Source organism: Podarcis liolepis (genome assembly GCF_965112155.1).
Source record: "Podarcis liolepis genome assembly, chromosome: 18".
In the NCBI taxonomy this organism is placed as follows: Eukaryota; Metazoa; Chordata; class Lepidosauria; order Squamata; family Lacertidae; genus Podarcis; species Podarcis liolepis.
This window is the reverse complement of record NC_139572.1, coordinates 8769576-8789792: the sequence shown is the minus strand read 5'-3', so window position 1 is coordinate 8789792 and position 20217 is coordinate 8769576. Positions and strand designations below refer to the sequence as shown.

General features: G+C 42.7%; 2 protein-coding genes and 1 long non-coding RNA gene across 3 annotated transcripts; 2 read left to right on the top strand and 1 right to left on the bottom strand.

The window, feature by feature from the left end:
* Nucleotides 1–10858: 10858 nt before the first annotated feature.
* Nucleotides 10859–13471, bottom strand: LOC310697611. The gene is made up of 3 exons (XR_014521097.1): nucleotides 13265–13471; nucleotides 11737–11854; nucleotides 10859–11253 (listed from the first exon to the last, which is right to left on the bottom strand). It is a non-coding gene; the product is annotated as an uncharacterized lncRNA (long non-coding RNA).
* Nucleotides 12016–13258, top strand: LOC310697173 (vomeronasal type-2 receptor 26-like; the record flags this gene model as incomplete). Its single annotated transcript, XM_083483495.1, has 2 exons — nucleotides 12016–12282; nucleotides 12575–13258. Coding segments are annotated over 2 exons (951 nt in total), but the record flags the coding sequence as incomplete, so codon positions are not given.
* Nucleotides 13472–14512: 1041 nt separating the features above from the next.
* LOC310697450 (vomeronasal type-2 receptor 26-like) lies at nucleotides 14513–18082 on the top strand. Its single transcript, XM_083484130.1, has 2 exons — nucleotides 14513–14740; nucleotides 16093–18082. The coding sequence occupies exon 2, from the start codon at nucleotides 16461–16463 to the stop codon at nucleotides 17388–17390; it is 930 nt and encodes a 309-aa protein (XP_083340256.1). The 5' UTR covers nucleotides 14513–14740; nucleotides 16093–16460; the 3' UTR covers nucleotides 17391–18082.
* The last annotated feature ends 2135 nt before the right edge of the window (nucleotides 18083–20217 follow it).

Sequence of the window (20217 nt, the reverse complement as noted above, 5' to 3'; positions counted from 1 at the left end):
ACCAGTGGCTGTTCTGTCACTTATTTTCACTTCCCATCTGATCTTGGTTTTGCTCCATAAATGGGGGCCTCAATGGGAGGAACCTGAGTTGGAGGAGGAGGCCTCTCGCTCTTCCTTCCTGACTGAGCATAAGATGCCTCCTCTTAAAAGGTTTGGCAGGCAGGGAATCCAACTATTTGGCATGGTCTCATTTCTCCCCCTCCAATGCTGAAATTGTTGCTCGCTCGCTCTTCATCTGGTGATCCACTCAACATCAGTGCACAAGGTGTCAGATCCAGGCAATGGAATCTGAAATGTGTTTTCCCCAAATTTCAGAATTCGAATAATCTCTCAACCACAAATTAAGACCGATTTAATACGAATTGGTTCCCTTCCCTCTGTTATGAGGGATGACAGGAGAAGTTAGGAGATTATTGAAGGCCAGAAATTCTGCTTTTAGAACTGGGGTGACCGGGTATTGTATGGCATAGAAAGAGCGAACTTGAAGAGGGGTATCAGGAAAGCAAAAGCGGAGTACAGAGGAAAAATTGAGGACCACCTGTGAAATCGTGATCCTAGACAAATGTGGCAGGGAGTCCAACATCTGACTGGTTATAAATCAAGGAATTCATCAGTGGTAGAGAGTACTTCTTCCTTGGTGGGAGAGCTGAATACCTTCTTTGCCCAATTTGAGGTGACACCAACAGTGATCCAACAGGGATGCCAGAGCTATTGGCGTCACTACCTACAGGAAATGCTGCCAGGGTGGAAGAGGGAGAAGTGAGGCGAAGATTAAAGGAGGTAAACACAAGGAAGGCTATGGGCCCAGATGGGGTGGCTGGCAGGGTGCTAAGAGATTGTTCGGACCAACTGGCAGGAACCTTTACGAAGATTTTTAACCAGTCTCTGGCCCAAGCCACTGTTCCACCCTGTCTGAAATCCGCTACCATTATACCCCTGCCAAAAACATCAAAGATAGACAGTCTGAATGATTTTCGCCCTGTGGCGCTGACACCCATTATAATGAAATGTTTCGAAAAACTGGTGAGGAAGCGCATCTTATCTTGTCTGCCAGTGGGACTTGACCCTTACCAGTTTGCGTACAAGGCAAAGAGATCCACAGAGGATGCTGTGGCAATGGCTTTACATGCTGTGCTGTCCTGACTCATTTGGAGAAGCAAGGGAACTATGCGAGACTGTTCTTTGCGGGAACTATGCGAGACTGGAACAGGTTAGCCATATTGATTTGTATGCTGTTGGTGGATTATTGTCATTGTCCTGTTGGGCTGTGTAGGTGATAAAGGGGAGCCATACCGGGGTGAAGGCGTCTTCTTCTGTTTGTCCCCTTGTCAGTTTCAGTTTATTAGTTAATTTTTCTAGTAGGGCTGTTTCCCATACTATTTGGTACCATTGGTCCATGCTTACTCCTGACAGGTCTCTCCAGTGTCTGGTTATGGTGTTTCTGGCTGCTGAAAGTAGGCTGGTTATGAGTTCTTTGTGGTGTAAATTTCTAAAATAAATTACTTTCCATCCTTCTGCATGAATGAAAGCCCAAGAGTTCATTTTTACTAGGTGTTTCCCCTTTTCTTCTTAATTGCATAGTCCATTCAATCAAAGATTCTGTCCAGAATTTTAAAAATCTCAGTCTGGCTCGGAAATAGATGGTGTCTTCTCTGAGCACCTCTGGGCTCTATGCTTTCTTTGAGCACCCCAAATTCCCCTCCTATCTCAGCTGCTGTGGAAAGAAGGAGTGGTGGTTGCAGCTGTTATTGATGGTCAAGACACCATTGGTCAACCTGATATAGTCATTTTTCAGCGGTTGTTTAAGGAAAAACATAATAAGGATCTCCTCGCCTACTCCCTCTGTGATTCCCCCTACCTTGTTGAATTCCTTGGGCCACGCAATGGCTTCTGGGTTAATGGTGAACTTTATGCCAGCAGATGCCCCTCTCCTTATATTCCCAATTTTCACAAGGACACGAGACTTATTGGGAGACATCACCCAGTTCCCAATATCGAAGTCCGCTGGTAGCTCCCAGTTCTCATCCAAGCACAGCCTGCCCCTGGAAGTATTCAGACACCGGATTTCTCATAAGAAAGGGTGAAGCTGGAATGGCAGGGGAAAGCACCAGCATTAAGAAACCATGAAGCTAAGATGTCCTACTCACTTCGACCTCTTATGATTTGGGGCCTGCGTGTATCTCATGTAGACTAGAATTCCTATTCAGGCTTTTTTTGTAATACATTAAAGCATTTATATAGAGTGCATATAAAATAACAAGGAGCTTTACAGATTAAGTTTAATACAAAAGACAAGTTAATACATTCTTAAAATCCACAAAAGCCATAGATACTCAAAATGTCCTAAAAGTCAGTGTTCGTGAAGGTGCTTGCGAACAATCAAATTGAAACTAGCAGAGAGAGTACAATTTCCGCAGGAGTCCCCTTTAGCTCTAGTGAAGTTTATCCCACAACACAGGGGTCATTGCAGAGAAGGCCTTCACAGACCCTGCAATCCTCACCTGAGGCCCTTTTTGGAGTGGCACCTCTATGAAAGATCTGGAGGGTGGCAGATAGAGAATTCACCTTTTTTTCAGAACCAAAGCCATCTGCTGGACGAAGTGACTCAATATGGATATCCAGTGAATTATCATTAAGAACAACAACAAAAAGTAGAGATATGACCAAGGACACTTTCGGATCATAACCAATTACTACTTGAATTAAAAGATGAAAAAACACATCATTCAGGTGGAGATGAAACGATGGACTTCTTGCTAACCAAACAATTTTACTTAAAGCTGAAAAATCTTTGAAAGATTATTTTGAGTTCAACTTAAATCAAGGAATGGATCTGAAGGTTGTCTGGGACTCAAGTAAGGCAGTAATGTGGGCTTTTTCATTCAAGAAAATGCTTTCTAAAAGAAGATGAGAGAACAAAAAAATCCCAGACCTACTGGAAGAGCTGGTTGAAAATGAAAATATTTGATGCTGTTAAATCAAGAAACTGAATGGAAGATTAAAATGTTATGGCAGAATTTTTTTGAATTTGCCAACCAGCCAGGCAAACTGCTGGCATGGCAGCTAAAGAAGAAGCAGACCATGAACTTAATAAAAAAACTAAATATAGAAGGAAAAATAACCCAAAAGATATAAGAAAGCAATATGTAAGGTATTATTAAGAACTGTATCAAGTCAGTAAAGAGAACATAAATAATATTGAAGAATATTTAAAGCAGAATAACCTCCCAAAAATTGTAAAAGAGAAACTCAATTCATTAAATGCATCTAGCACCATGATGGAGCTACAACAGGCAATTATTCAAAATGGGAAAAACTCCAGGACCAAATGGGCTATCAGCAAAGTACTAAAGAAACTACAAGATTATCTGGCACAACCACTAAAAGATGTAATGAACGAAATATTAAATATAGGGAAAGTGCCAGATGCTTGGAAAGATGCTTACATTCTAGGGATTCTGAAACAAAATACGTATCTATTATCAGTCAAAAAATTTAGGCCCATCTCTCTCTTCAATAATGGCTATAAACTGTTTGCAGACATATTGGCAAACCACATTAATTCCACAGAGGAATTAACGCAATTTATTCTGATGGTAAATAATGTAATAACAGAAAAATGCAAAATAATGAAAGGGACAAGACAGGGATGTCCCCTGTCACCATTATTGTTGATTTTAGTTTTAGAGACCCTGGCCAGAAGTATAAGATCAGATGAAGAAATAAAAGGAAAAACAGTAGGTTACAAAGCATATAACCTTAAAGCATTTATACACCGCCCATCTGGTATAACCTTGTGGTAACTGTAGAAGACCCTGTGGCTAGCAGGGTCTTGGAACAGATTCTAAAGTTTGGAGAAGTAGCAGGCTTTAAACTAAATAAAAGTAAAATCAGCTAAGAATATAAATATTTTTAAGGATAACTATAGAAGAGCTAGGAGAGAAATAAAGAAAAACTTAGAAGTGTGTGGAAGAATGAATTTAGCGCAATTGGGAAGGGTATCATTAACTAAAATGAATGTATTGTCAAGAATGCTATTTCAAACAATACCCTTGATCAGCAATCCAGGACACTTCAAAGAATGGCAGAAAGATATTACAAAATTTATCTGGCAGGGGAAGAAGCCAAGAATAAAATATAATTTGTTGATAGATTCTAAAGACAAAAGCAGATTCTCCCTACCAGATTTAAGACTATATTATGAGGCATCCTGTTTATGCTGGCTAAGGGAAGGGATGTTATTTTTAAAAAAAACCCTGATGTTTTAGAAGGTCATGACAATAGATATGGTTGGCATGCATGTTGGTGGTATGAGAAGGTTAAAGTACATAGAGCTTTCTTAAATCATGTTGTAATAGTCCTGCAGCGGGATCCCACCATGGACTCTCCTTCCTTGGAGGTTTTTAAGCAGAGGTTGGATGGCCAACTCTAATGGATGCTTTAGTTGAGATTCCTGTATTGGAGAGAGTTACCCCTGGAAAAAAAGCCCACTGTATAAATAGTAAAATGATTATTATGGAAAGGGATGTTCCTATTTTCATCGGAGAAATGTTGGGGAGTATGCTACTCTTACTAAGACTAACAATGATATTTTACAGGTCTCTCCACAGTCGAAATCAGCATCTGCGTGGATTGCAGTTTTCAAAAAGGGGAAGGAAATACCTGCCATGGTCAGATCCAGCTCCTTCTTTGGTCTTTGTGAGTAAAGTTCAGGCCAAACTTCCAACTCTCCCAAACACACCCCTTGACTTCTGTCCAACATGTTTTTCTCCAGCTCTGCACCTGCTACTTGAGTCATTCAAGACTTCAGAAAGTTATTGTGGTGAAACTTATTCCACTTGGAATAATCAAAATTATAGTCATCTCATCTTCTGAAAGCTCAGGAGATATTTCTGGAGATTACATCAGCCTCAGAAAGTAGCATGACAATATTAATTGTGCTGTGTCTGGGAAAGAAAAAGTTAGTGCAGATAATATTTCCTGTGATGCAGACAGACTGAGTCAAGCTGCAGAGCTGGCGAAAGAGGGTGTGCCTGCCTTGTGCTTCCTAGCTCTGAAGGTAGAGTTGAAAACCACCCAGATTGGGAAAGCCCAGGCAGTCTGGCCTTGCAGAAGTCTTTGGGTTCTTCAACTTTGCCTCCTTGGCAGGTAAGAGGAGGAGGAGGCAGAGCCAGAATGAGATCCCTGCTCCTTCTGTTGCTGCTTCTGCTGCTCATGATGCCCTTTGGAGTCTGCGGGAACCACAAAGGGAAATGCCCCTTGAATCTGGTCATGATTCAATCAGATGCTTTCAATTTCTACCGGCCTGGACACTTTCTCATCAGCGGGATCATCTCTCCAGATCACTTTTATTCGCAAACTCCATATGTCTTTTCTCAGACACCCTTCACCAGGTTTGAAATGTATGTACTTCACAGTTTCATGGTCCTCCAGTCCTTCTAGTGGTTCCTATTTATCAAGGAAATAGCCCCTTTCTCAGGGCTGGGGAGCCAAGGGCTGATGTTGCTGTACTACCCTGCCCTTAACCATTGGGCTTGCTGGCTGGGGGTGATGGGAGCTGGGGGGGGGGTCTAGTATAAGATTCCACCCAACCCTCTCCTATTTCCATGGTCTCTGGGTCTTCCTTAGGAAAACACTTTCCTACCTTTGATTCTGTGTTGCTTTTAGAAGAATGCAAGAATGTTAGTGAATCTGGTCAGGGTTCAAAAGGATGCACTGAATTTCCCCACCTGCAGGATGCCATGAAACTCAGGCAATTTCCAAGGCTCAAAGGTTTCATTCAATATTATTCCATTTTGACAATTCAGAAACTGTCGTTAAGGAATGTTACAGTTTTACAAATGGAATTTAAGATCCTCTAGGTGACTTTTGGTGGCTGAAGAGCAGGAAAGATGTACTTTAATTGGAATGATGAATAAAATAATATGAATCAGGAGACTTCCTTGTTCGTGGAGTCAGGTCTCTAAAATATGAAAAGGAATTATTCCTTTTTTCACATACACAACTGGCCTCATTTCTAAGTAGTGAGATGTTTGATATTTCTTCACGTGGAATCCATAGGTACCTGTTTCCTATCCCAGAGGGAGGCATGAAACTCTAGCAATTTCCAAGCTGCCAAAATTATTTTATGTTTATTCTATTTGGATCATTTGTGAACAACCTTAGCCCAGTTCTCTTGACACAATACCACAGGAGACCTACAGCCCACTATGGGCTACATTAAAGGTTTCCTCCTCCAATCTCAGCACTTTTTCCTTTCTGTCACTTTTTTAAAAAAAAAATAGAAGTGTTTTAAGAAACTCCTGAAAATGGGTGGATTTTTATGGGCGAAGAACAGGAATGATATGCTTCAAATAAAATGATTATATAAAATATCAATCAATCAATCTTTATTACGGTCCAGAGACCCAACAAAACATTACAAATCAATACACAATTCATACAGCCTACCTCCAGGTTAAACAAGCATTTTGTTTAGAATATAGGGCTCATTTATTCTTGCAACCTCCGATAAAAACTTTGCCATTGCTAACGTTCTAGCATTTGTCCGGTCTTCCAGTAGGAACCTGACACAGTGAGCCTCTGATTTTCCCGGGAAAGGTACCAGCAAGGGTAGTATCAGTTCAGCCCTGGCTTGCTCATATTTTGCACAATGCAACAAAATATGTTTTATGGAATCGATGTCTTGAGCACACGAGCAAAGTCTGTCCTGGTAGGGAACTCCTCTCAACCTGCCATCCAACACTGCAGAGGGAAAGACATTTAGTCTGGATTTGGTAAAAAGCCTTCGGTAGTTTGGTACTGTCAGGTTTTTGATGTAAGATGTTAACTTAAAGACATACCCATATTGTACTCCTACTCCCAGCGGACTACAGACTGTGTGTGATCGAGATCGCAAGTCACTGTGTGCATTATCCCATAATCTTTGCTTTAAAATCTTTTGGGCGCCTTCATAACCCAGGTAATACAGTTGGGGGGGAGACAGACCAATAGAGGTGGCTTTTTTAGCCATGGTTTTCTGCCATTTGCTGACAAATTCCTCATTGGTCAGGTGTTGGTACAAACCCTTCCCTAGATTAAACACTGAAATCCTGAGCCAATGTTTTAGGGCAGCCCACCACGCTTTAGTTGAAATTGGACATTCACCAGCTTCTAACAGAAGTACAGAGTTGGGGACGCAGTTAGGTACCTGCAGCAGAGATCGTAGAAATTTTGCCTGAAAGCTTTGGCAGGTCCCCATTATGCCAGACATTTGCTGCATACAGGAGTTGGGAAACGGGCTTTGCGTTGAAAACCCTTAAGGCTGCTGGAACATATTTGCCGCCCTTTGTGAAGAAGAATCTGAGTATGGCTAGCTTAGTAATCTCCACCTTTTGAAGGGAGGTTTGCCAATGGTGCTTCCAAGATTCTGTATGCTGGAATGTGAGCCCTATATAACTGAAGTATTTTATCTGTTCAAGGTTATGGCCATCCAGCACCCATTTAGACCGGGAGAATCGATTTTTCATAATTAATGGATAAACCATTTCCAGAACAGTAATCAGAAAATTTCCTCAACAGATAATTCAAACCCGGTCTGGAACGTGAGATGATGGCCGTGTCATCAGCATATAACAACAAGGGGTCCTTCTCATTCCTATTTTTGGAATGGGTCCATCTGGGTCATTTAAGAATAGACAGAACAATGTGGGGGCCAAAATACAACCCTGTCTCACCCCCCTAGTCATCTCGACACTGTTCGATAGCTGTCCCTGTTGACCGCATCGGACCTGCAGTTTGGTTCCATTATACAGGGCTTTTATGAGAAAGAGAAGTCGTTTGTCCTGCAAAATCAGACTTAATTTGGACCATAGCTGGGATCTGGGGATGGAGTCAAATGCTGATTTCAGATCCATGAAGGCCACAAAGAGTTTACCCTGTAGAGGCCTGGTACACTTCTCGGCTAGGAAGGACAGCATTAGACAGTGGTCTGTTGCTGAATGGTTCTCACGAAAAGCTGCCTGGGCTTCAGATAGCATATTGTGTTCATTTAGAAAAGTTGTCAGTTTGCTACTGAGGAAACGGGCATAAAGCTTCCCAATTATTAAGAGCAGGCTAATTGGCCTATAATTGGAAGGTACATTTGGGTGGCCTCTCTTAAAGATTGGAACTACTATAGCATGTTTCCAGCTATATGGTACCTTCCCCGAGTTATTTACTACCATAAAACGTGCTGCCGGAAGCGGAGCCCACCAGTGCTGGTTTGATGTGATCAACTCAGCTGGGATAAAGTCTTTCCCCGGAGCCTTTCCACTCTTCAGATTCCCAATTAATGTATGGACTTCCTCCACAGTAACCGGCCTCCAATTAGGGAGCAGTGACAATTCTGCCCTGTCATCCTCCTGTAAACTGGAAGGGAGGTTTGGATTTTCCATAAATATATTTCTGAAATGGTTCTCCCAAACCTGAGCTGGAATGACACAGCTGGGGGCTGAGGAACTATTTTTCATTGAGTCGGAGACTAGTTGCCAAAAGAGTTAACTTCATTGTTTAGTGAGGCATTCAATAGCAGGGACCAGGAATTTTGTTCGGACTGCCTTTTTTTTTGAGGCCAAAAGGGCTTTATACTCTTTTTTGATTTTGAAATAAGATGGAAGTAAGTAGTTTAATCCAGTGTTTCTATAGGCCAAATAAGCGTTCCTTAAGGCTTCCTTCTTTGTGCGGCACTCTTGGTCAAACCAACCGCGCCCTTTAGCAGTGCATGGCTTGCCGGCTGAGTTTATGTTGACAGAGACCACATCCTGCAAGGACTCAATGAGATTTTCGTAAGCCGTCAGGGAGGAGTCTATTGATAAATTGCTTATTATAATTGATCTTAACTTAATTGCAGTTTGTGAATTCAATCTCTTCTCAACTGCAATTGCTATCTCAGGTGTCCATTTTTTCCTACGCAATGCTGGATCGTTTGCTTTATCTATATCCTCATGTTCTATGTAAGAGCGCTGAATTGAGTTTTGGCCAGTAGTGGAGATGATTAGAGGTAGGTGGTCGCTTTCAGTCCTATTATCTATGGTGAATTTTTAAATTGATTTGAAGGCCTCTCTGTTAGTGAGACAGCAGTCTACTATGCTAGATCCATTTGTATTTATGAATGTATACTCGCCTTCTCTGTGCCCGGGGAATGCCCCATTAGCAATGACGAGGTCAAGACTTATTTGTAAAAAAGCCAGGCAGAATCCAGCATAGTTGATTTGGCAATCTTTCAAATGTCTACGAGGGGGTGGGTTTAGAAAGAGGGCGCTATTTTCCTTTAGATCTCTTAATATTGGGAATTTTATTTCCAGGCTAACATCATTTGAGCCTATTATGGCATTCATATCTCCCATTAGGTAAAATGCCGGTCCAGGGTACCTAATTTGTAGGGAATAAAGGAAACTATGGAATTTACGCCACGTGCTCTCTATCTGTGTTTGCACTGTATATGGCGGGATATAAGCTGAAACAAGAATGATACTCTTGGATTCCAGATGCAAAGTGATCCCCAGTGCCAGCTGCTCGAAAACTGAGCACTCAGTAACCTGTGACGCCAACTTAGTGGAAACCAGTTACTAGGCCCCCCCTCGGTCGTCCCCTTCCGAGCGGTTTAGAGGCCTTGATTTCATAGGCGTCGTAACCGTCGAGAACTATGTTGTCAGTTGCCCAAGTTTCCTGCAGCATTCTTATGTCAAAACCCGTTATATATTCACGAAATGGCTCGTCCCCTAGTTTGTTAGCCCAACCCGCTATGTTCCATGAGATAATGTTAAGGCTGCTCGTTCCATAACTGGCTTGGCTTCATTGTGGTGGGGAAATTGTTATCAGCTCTCCCACTGGTTCGGTAATGATGCAACCGTTCTTAGGATATGCATTGTGTTGTTGTTCTCGGGGTTGAGTTGCAGCATTTTCCCGATTTCCCGGCATCGACGGTCTTATCTGAATTGCTGGGGCCATTGGGAGGTCTTCGTCAAAGACAATTAAATCTGTCTCTGGCTTTCTATGTGTCCCATTTCCCTTGGGAGGGGCGTCACTTGGCATTGGCTGATCAGATTCCAGCTGGGGTAAAGAGTGGTGAAATTCCGGATCTGCCAAAGGCGTAATGGAGTGTCCTATCTTTGAATTATCTAGATTGGGCTGTCGTTCTTTGTGTGTTTGGCCTTTTTGCTCTGACGTTTTCCTCTCCAAGGGAATGTTACAGCTGGGTTCACGGCACATATTCATCTTTGACAGCCCTTCCGAATGAATCATGGCCCTATGGCGAAAGCCCTTTGGCAGAGAGGGCGTTGATTGCTTGGGGTCGGTCCGGCTATACGACAAGTTTGGCAGTAGTTGTTTTCGTTCTGTGTCTTTAAAAACACGTCTCAAATCAATATTATAGTCCTGTTAAAGGGCCCTATATTTCAGTAGCATTTTAGGGGTAGCTGAGTCAGAAAATGTCAGCATGAGTCTAGTGTGCTGAGGGTCCGTGCAAAGCAAGTTTATCGCGATCAGAGTGTTGCAATGGATATTTAGTAAAAGCTTAAAGTTTCTCTTCACACTGTCGATTGATTTCCAGTAAGGCAGCATACCATTAAAAGGATATATATCGAGAGCTACTTGAGTACTTTGTAGGATCAGGTCCCTACTTTCGCTTTTGTTGGTTTTAGTATTTGTAGTCTCTCGGTTATCAAGTCCAGACCGGTTACACCCCTGTACGCGATGGTCTAGAGGGAGGGCAATGCTGTGGTCGGTCTCTTTAGTACTGAGTGAGCTATTTTTGGCTGCCAGGAGCACCAACTCCGTCAGGAGAGACGTTGCCTTTTCTAATTTGATGTTAATTTCCTCCTCTGTTCTTGCAGGTCCGCAAGTATTTCCGCATAGAGCGGTGCCCCCTCAGATGGTAGTTCATGAGCGCTCATCTCAGCATTCTCCCCTGGGTGATCTCCACCCATTAAAGCATCCCCACCGACCTGGGAATGAGTTCTATTTGATGTAGTAGGTTCTGAGTTCTGTGCTCTTGCAAAATGGTCCATTTTACTCTGCTTGCTCTTCTGCTGTGGGCTCACATGTGGAGATGAGGCCGGTCGTTTCTTTTTCCTAGGCATTTCCCCAGAGATAGAGCAGCTACTAATTTCTGCTGTAAATCAGGAAGCTCGGCATCTTCCCACGATAGGGCGTCTAAACTCCACTCCTGCTGATAAGTAGTGTCTCTAAGACTTTTAACTCAAGCCCTTGACTCAAGCTTTGTAAATATAATAGCTGCCAAATGACAAAGATAAAATACTGAGGCTGATAAAAGCTAATAAAAAACTGATAAAAATAATAAAAACAGCATCAACTGGTGCGGAGCTCAAGTCAACGCTACCACTAACGACGACGCCATCTTTGGGCTTTTTTAATACAGACCTCAAGTGTGTCCTCATTGGTGGAGTCACTGATCCAAACATGGGCAAAATTATAGATTTTACCACACACTCAAACCTGAAAGCCACCAGGCCTCATTTGTAACTAAAAGGGGACTGAGGTATTTGGTGCTTCTCCTCGTTCAGTCAAATGGTCTCTTATCTACCTATAGACTAGCCCCTTGGAAGGCGCCAAAGACCACTGCAGCAAAAGCAACCTGTGGAACAGCTTCCCAGTATATCACACATTTTGAGGGGCGCCTTCATTTCTTACTCATAGAACACAGTAGAATAGAATCATAGATTGCAGAGATGGAAGGAACCCAGAGTATTAACACACCTGAAGCATCCATGACACATGGTCACCTTCCAAGGGAGTCTGTTCCACTGCTGAACAGCTCTGTGTGCTGTTTGCATCAAAGCTCCGGTCATGGAGCAGAAATTTCCAAATATTTGTTCTATGTTGGACAGGAAAAGGTTTGATATTAAAGCAATAAGATAAATAAATACTAATCTTTGTGGATCATATAATGTTTCCTCCCTCCCATTAATATGAATATGTTTCACTCTTTTTAAATAATTCATTTATTGCAGAGTGTCATCTAGGTTCACCGAGTACATGCTATCTTTCCTGTTCACCATCCAAGAGATCAACCAGGATCTCAGGCTCTTACCCAACATTACTCTGGGCTACAACATCTATGAGAACTATTTCGATGCAATAATAACTTCGGACGCCATGCTAGAGCTGCTTGCAGGCAGTGGATGCAATATTCCCAATTATCACTGTGGAGAACAGAATCCCCTGTTGGCTGTTCTTGAAAGAAGCAACACTTTCATCTCAAGAGTGATTTCAGCCTTGTCAGGCATCTACAAAATCCCACAGGTAAGTAGTGGGAGAGCATGGAAGCACAGAGAATTTCAACTGCGTAAAATACTACTTTTTCTTTGGATAGGTCAAGCAGGGATATTTTTAAAAATGGGAAAATCCTGAGCTATGGATCCTACATCCCTTTTTCAAAACTGAGCCTTCACCAACTTGACACTTCCAGATGTTTCCAACTAAAACTCCCATCAGCCTCAGCCAGCAGAGATTTAGATATCAGTCATTTCAGATAATTAAATGTCTGTTATTCTGAAAGTAAAATAAATTGCTGATCTTTTGCTTTCCTTGCTAGATCAGTTATGGCTCCACTGCCCAGGTTCTCGAAGGTAAAACCCTGTTCCCTTTTGTCTACCGGATGAGTCCCAAAGAGGAAAGTCAGTATCAGGGGATTATTGAATTGCTCCTGCATTTTGGATGGACGTGGATTGGCCTCTTCACTACAGACAATGAAGGTGGAGAAAGATTTGTGAGCGCTGTGAAAACTCTGATGCTCAGCAAAGGGATCTGCATTGCTTTATCAAAAAGTGTAGCAGAAAGTGATATGGATCAATTTATCAGGCCTGGGGAACCTTTTTCCCTATGGAGACAAATTGGGGTATTTGTTTCCTATATAACCAATGCACATGTTATCATAATACTCATGGCAGTAAACCTTATCTATGAGAAGGAAATAGGGGCGAAAGTCTGGATCACAACAGCTTTGCTAGATATCACAACTGGCTTTTCCCTCCCTCCAAATCTATTCCAGCACCTCCATGGTTCTCTGTCCTTTGCAATTCAGACTGGAATAAGGAGCAAAGGTGGCAAATATAAATTGCAGACCAATCTTAAGGATTATTTCAATCAAGCATTTCAGTGTTCATATTCAAAGCATCTGTTGTCCGTGAAAGGCAGGATAAGATGCAGAGAGGAGGAGAAACTGCAGCCATTGCTCCAAGAGGACAATGAGAGTGTCCAGTTTCGAGACAACTATGGCACTTACATCACTGTTCAAGCTGTGGCTCAGGCCTTGCATGCTTCGCTTTCATCGAGATCCCAGAGGAGGCTGATGGTGGAGGAAGGAGAGCAATGGGGACACGCAAGGCTACAGCCGTGGCAGGTATTTCCTTCCCCCTTTTGCAAACTACAGTCCACACAGATGCTGATCTTGACTGGGGATAAACCTGTAAAATATCATAGTTACTATTAGTATTAGTAATACAGTGGTGCCCCGCAAGACGAATGCCTCGCAATACAAAAAACTCGCTAGACGAAAGTTTTTTTCGTTTTCAATTTGCCTCGCAAGACGAATTTCCCCTATGGGCTTGCTTCGCAAGACGAAAACGTCTCGCGACTTTTTTTCTTTGACTAAAAACAAAGACATGTTTTGTTTATAAAGTTAATTTATTTTCCCTTAAATTTTTGAACTGCTCTTTACAGTATGTGTGACTTTAAAGAGCAGTTAATAAACTGTTGTTGTACCAAATTTGGCTTTGTTTGGACTTTTTTTGACCATAGGAACGCATTAATTGATTTTCGATGCATTCCTATGGGATTTCGTGCTTCGCAAGACGAAAAATTTGCTAGACGACAAAAATTGCGGAACGAATTAATTTCGTCTTGCGGGGCACCACTGTAGTAGCATACCACCCAACATTTCTCTGATGAAAATAGAGACGGCCCACTCCATAATGATAATCTTACAGTTTATACCCAGGGCTTTTTCAGGGGGGAACTCACTGGAACTCAGTTTTGGCCCCTCTCAGGTGGGTGCCATTGCCATTCTCAGAGGGAGGTGTTCCTGGTGAGTTCTGGCACCTTCCTTTCTAGAAAAATAGCACTGTTTATACCCCACACATCTTCTTCAGTTGCCTCAGCACTCTGGGCAGCTCCCAACATAAAGAAATTCATACTAATATATAAAAAAACTAAAAATTCCTGATATAGGATTGGACGCCCTGTGGGTTGGATAACTCCACATCCACCAACATTTCTCCAATGAAAATAGCGACATTCTAAGGAAAAGTGGGAAATTCTGGGATCACATGAAAAACTGTCTCTAATTCAGGGACATCCCTGGAAAATTGGGGCACTTGCAGGGTCTGTAGTAATACAAATAGCTGAATAGGAATTCCAGTCTACATGAGATACACGCAGGCCCCAAATCATAAGAGGTCGAAGTGAGTAGGACTGAGATATCCATCTTGGCTTCAAGCTTTCTTAATGCTGGTGCTTTCTTCTGTCATTCCAGCTTCACCCTTTCTTAAGAGAAATCCGGTGTCTGAATACTTCCAGAGGCAGGCTGTGCTTGGATGAGAACTGGGAGCGACCAGCGGACTTTGATATTGTGAACTGGGTGATGTCTGCCAATAAGTCTCCTGGCCTTGTGAAAATTGGGAACATAAGGAGAGAGACGTCTGCTGGCATAAAGTTCACCATTAACCCAGAAGCCATTGAGTGGAACAAGAAATTCAACAAGGTAGGGGAAATCACAGAGGGAGAAGGCGAGGAGATCCTTATCATGTTTTTCCTTAAACAACGCTGGAAAATGACCATATCAGTTTGCCCAGTGGTGTCTTGACCGTCAATAACAGCTGCAACCACCACTTCTTCTTTCCACAGCAGCTGAGATAGGAGGGGGATTTGGGGTGCTGAAAGAAAGGAGAGAGCCCAGAGGTCCTCAGAGAAGACACCATCTATTTCCGAGCCAGACTGAGAATTTAAAAATTCTGGACAGAATCTTCAACAGAAATACTACGTAGATAAGAAGAAAAGGGAAGGCCCCTAGTAAAAGTGAACTATTGGGCTTTCATACATGCAGAAGGATGGAAAGGAATTTATTTTAGAAAAGATAATTGCTGATTTATTGTTGATTTTTTAATTTGTGTACTCAGTTCACTTGTAGGTGTTGCAAATGTTAAACTATTGTACGTGCAGGAATTGAGAAGTGCACAGCTGTTGGTGAAGGATGAGAAGTTAAAAACAAACGAACCCTATTGTAATATAAGGTTAATGTTAAGGAATGGCACGTGAACTAGAAATAATTAGGGAAATAAATCAGCAATAAGAGGAAACCTTGCAGAATGAGGAAACCAATATTTGGAAAAGTCATATTAAATTTGTCTTAATTAGTGATTGAGAGATTATTTGAATCCTGAACTTTGGGGAAATCACATTTCAGACTCCATTGCCATTTTCTTTGAAGATTTATTAAGCAGGGAAGCAGGTAAATGGAGAAGAGGAAAGAGAGTTCTGTGGTGCAAACCTCAGTTGTCCTGAACTAATTATGAAGAACAAGATATTCTGGTCGCACCAATGGTCAGTGGGGGGTTGAAAGGACCCTGATGAGGGGTCAAAGGCTGCATTCCAGAGATCTGTTTGAATTCACTCTATGTGTGAATTAAGGTAAAGGTAACGGGACCCCTGACCATTAGGTCCAGTCAGGGCCGACTCTGGGGTTGCGGTGCTCATCTCACTTTACTGGCCGAGGGAGACGGCGTACAGCTTCTGGGCTATGTGCCCAGCATGACTAAGCCACTTCTGGTGAACCAGAGCAGCGCACTGAAATGCCGTTTACCTTCCCGCTGGAGAGATACCTACTTATCTACTTGCACTTTGATGTGCTTTTGAACTGCTAGGTTGGCAAGAGCAGGGACCGAGCAACGGGAGCTCACCCCGTCACGGAGATTCGAACCGCCAACCTTCTGATCGGCAAGCCCTAGGCTCTGTGGTTTAACCCACAGCGCCACCCGCGTCCCTATGAGTGAATTACATACCCACAAATACTCCTAACTGTTCCTCTTTCTTGCACCTTCTTGTCTTTCTGGTTAGGCCGTACCTCGTTCCAGGTGTACAGAAAGATGTCGACCTGGATATGCCAAGGTGGTTCTAGAAGGAAAGCCCATTTGCTGCTATGCTTGTGCTCGGTGTGCAGAAGGGACCTTCTCCGCCCAGGAAGGTGGGTGACTCCAAGGGAGAAGGTATTTCTGGAGAGAGTAAACACAGGGCAGAAACCCAGTCTCACACACTTTTTGTGAGAATTCTGCAGACATTGTGGAATGTGGCTCCTTCCTCAATTTCTTTAGGATTAATCACCTTCATTACATCCCGGAAGAGAGTTGAAAGGAATGATCATAAGGAAGAAATCTCTAGGATTTCTTCAAAACGTAATAGAGCACAGATCATTAGGGATGTAAGTGATGCTGCAGCCACTCTTATTCTCTTCCCCAGATGCAGAACATTGCACCAAATGCCCAGAAGATCACCATTCAAACAAGGAAAGAGATCAATGTGTCCCCAAGATTACCACCTTCCTGACTTATGGAGAATATTTGGGAATGGTTTTAGCTTCCATTGCCCTCTTCTTGTCCTTAACAGCAGGCATTGTGTTGGGAATCTTCATTAAATACAAGGAAACTCCCATAGTCAAAGCCAACAACCGGGACCTCTCCTACATCCTCCTCGTCTCCCTCCTGCTTTCCTTTTTGTCCTCCTTCCTCTTCATCGGGCGCCCAAGGAAAGAGACCTGCCTTCTCCGACAAACGGCCTTCAGCATCATCTTCTCAGCTGCTGTTTCTTCTGTCTTGGCAAAGACCATCACGGTGGTGCTGGCCTTCCTGGCCACAAAGCCCGGGAACAGGGTGAGGAGATGGCTGGGCAAGAGTCTGGCCAACTCCATTGTCATCTCCTGTTCTGGGGGGCAAGTTCTCATTTGCACCATCTGGCTGGGCTCTTCTCCCCCATTCCCAGAGCCCGATATGCACTCCCAGGTGGAAGAGATCATCCTGCAATGCAACGAAGGGTCTGTGGCCATGTTTTACGTTGCCCTCGGCTACCTGGGCTTCTTGGCTGCCACCTGCTTCACGGTGGCTTTCCTAGCCAGGAAGCTGCCCGGCTCCTTCAACGAAGCCAAGCTGATCACCTTCAGCATGCTGGTCTTCTGCAGTGTTTGGGTGTCTTTTGTGCCCACCTACCTGAGCACCAAGGGCAAGTACATGGTGGCCGTGCAGATCTTCTCTATGTTGGCCTCCAGTGCTGGGCTCCTGGGCTGCATCTTCCTTCCCAAGTGCTACATTATTGTGCTGAGGCCTGATCTGAACACAAAGGAGCACCTGACAACAAGGAATTAAGGGGACATCTGATTCCTAAAATATTCCATGTGTATGACGTCTAGAACTGCAAGAAGAAAACACACCTACTTTTCCACATTGCTGTCATGGTCCAGTCTACGAGTGATCAAAGTCCCGGTTGAGGACGTTGGGACCTGGGGCAAGACAGCGGGGTGGGAGCAGGAACGAGAGTCCAGAAGCCAGGGGTCCTAGGGTTGAGAAGCAAGGAGTCACAAAATCAAGGGTCCAAGGATCAAGAAGCAGGGAGTCAAGAAGCCAAAGTGTAGGGAGTAAGAAGCCCAACGCAGCAAGGCAGGGAACGTGTTGCTGTGGCAAAGAGCCGAAGGGAAATGCTGACCTTATATCCCTTCCCGGCTCTTGCCACCAGGTGCAGTGAGTTACCAAGCGCCCTCACCTGTGTAGCCACGCCTTGCCTCTCCAGAACAATCTCAGGAAGGCCCCAGTCCTGCAAAGCCCTACTGGTCACAGGGCCTGGCTCCTGCACGCATTCCTGACAGTTGCTCATTCTTCACCTCTGAAAGAGATTATGCTCATTCTTAGCCTATGTTTGATGCAGTCCTGATGGTTTTGCTTTGCCAAGGACTACTATGAGTCCTGGTCTACTGCCCCTAGTTTGTAAAATATTTTTATTATATTTAAAAATATTATTTTTTAATAATTTTCTGTCTTAGGAAGTTATATTTATCTCACAACAAGATAAGCTGGAGGGAGATAGGAGTTAGGTTTTTGATTTTGATTACTTTGTCATCACAACCTATTAACCATATCAATTCTAATATTCAAAGTTAATAATAATAATAATAATAATAATAATAATAATAATAATAATAATAATTTATTTGTACCCCGCCCATCTGGCTGGGTTTCCCCAGCCACTCTGGGCGGCTTCCACAAAGACCAAAAATATACTAATATGTCATGCATTAAAAACTTCCCTGAACAGTGTTGACTGGGTTTGATACATTGACAATAATAACATTATGTTTGCTGACTGGGAAAAGTTGTGGACCACCGGGATGAAGTTTACGGCTTGTAACGCCTTAAGAGAAAATATTATGAAAATGATTTATAGGTGGTACATGACCCCAGTCAAGCTTGCAAAGATTTACCATTTGCCTGATAATAAATGTTGGAAATGCAAAGAAAACAAAGGTACATTCTTTCATCTCTGGTGGACGTGCCCAAAGATTAAGGCATTCTGGGAAATGATATATAATGAACTAAAAAAGGTATTTAAATACAGTGGTGCCCCGCAAGACGAATGCCTCGCAAGACAAAAAACTCGCTAGACGAAAGGTTTTTCCGTTTTCGATTTGCCTCGCAAGACGAATTTCCCCTATGGGCTTGCTTCGCAAGACGAAAACGTCTCGCGACTTTTTTTCTTTGACTAAAAACAAAGACATGTTTTGTTTATAAAGTTAATTTATTTTCCCTTAAATTTTTGAACTGCTCTTTACAGTATGTGTGACTTTAAAGAGCAGTTAATAAACTGTTGTTATACCAAATTTGGCTTTGTTTGGACTTTTTTTGACCATAGGAACGTATTAATTGATTTTCAATGCATTCCTATGGGATTTCGTGCTTCGCAAGACGAAAAATTCGCTAAACAACAAAAATTGCGGAACGAATTAATTTCGTCTTGCGGGGCACCACTGTATGCCTTCCCTAAGAAACCAGAGGCCTTTCTCTTGGGTATAGCCGGCCAGGGGGTGTTAAAGAAGGATATGACTTGTTTATGTATGCTACAACAGCAGCAAGAATACTTATTGCTAAGTACTGGAAGACACAAGATCTACCCACCTTTGAAGAATGGCAGATGAAGGTGATCGACTACATGGGCCTAGCAGAGATGACGACCAGAATCCAAAACCAGGGGAGAGAAGCAGCGGAAGAAGAATGGAGGAAGTTTAAGGACTATTTAAAGAAATATTGTAAAATTAATGAAGTTTAAATTGATGTTGGATTAGAGAAATAAATGGTTGACGGCGGTAATGGTTAAGATAATGAGAAAAATAAGAGCAAACTAAGCTAAAATATGAGAAGATTTGCTGAATAATCGATTAGAAATTGGATCCAGAAAGGGGTAGCATGAGGAAGTTGGGGAAGTAAGGCTTTAAGAAAATAAGCTTTGAAATTATACTTGTTATTATTTGTTTGTTATGCTTTAATGTTTTGTTATGTTTTGTTTTTGTAACTATACGGAAAAAAAACCTTAATAAAAATTAAAAAAATAATAAGAAGAAGAATTTCTGACCAAATCCCACAACCCTCTGCATCTCTGGCCATTTCCTCTACTGCCCATGTCTCTCTCTTCACAAGTCACGTACACAGCCCAGTTGCTTAGACAGGCAGGCGTCTTGGGTCATCAAAGATAGTGGGCAGTTTCTTTGATGTAGCCTTTCTGATATGTTAATCCTAGGATGTTAATCTTAGGGCCAGGAAACCGACCTCACATGAAGGTGATAATGATCGCTGTCCTCCTGGCCATCCTTCTTATCATATGTATTGATTGTTTATCACCTCCCAGGGTTGCCAAATGTCCTCCTTTGTAGTTCTGTTATTTGTTTACCCCAGAAATATGTGTGCTTAATTAGTTTAACTTGTCCCCATGTGGGTTTGTTGAAATGCTCAGAAGAAATCTGATTGGTTCTTACAAACACTCTGTAAAAAGTTCTTTTGTGAATAAAACGACCTGGGCCAGGGGCTGGAGGCAGACAGACAAAGAGAATATTATACGCACCCTTCCCAGAGTCTTGCTGGTTCAAGCCTCTCTGTGTATTCTTATTAATCAGAGTTCAATCCTTCCTTTACTTTGTGAACCCCTCAT

Bases quoted from the DNA above. Each gene is read 5' to 3' on its own strand.
- LOC310697450 (XM_083484130.1), top strand. From the start codon at position 16,461: ATGCTGCAGCCACTCTTATTCTCTTCCCCAGATGCAGAACATTGCACC.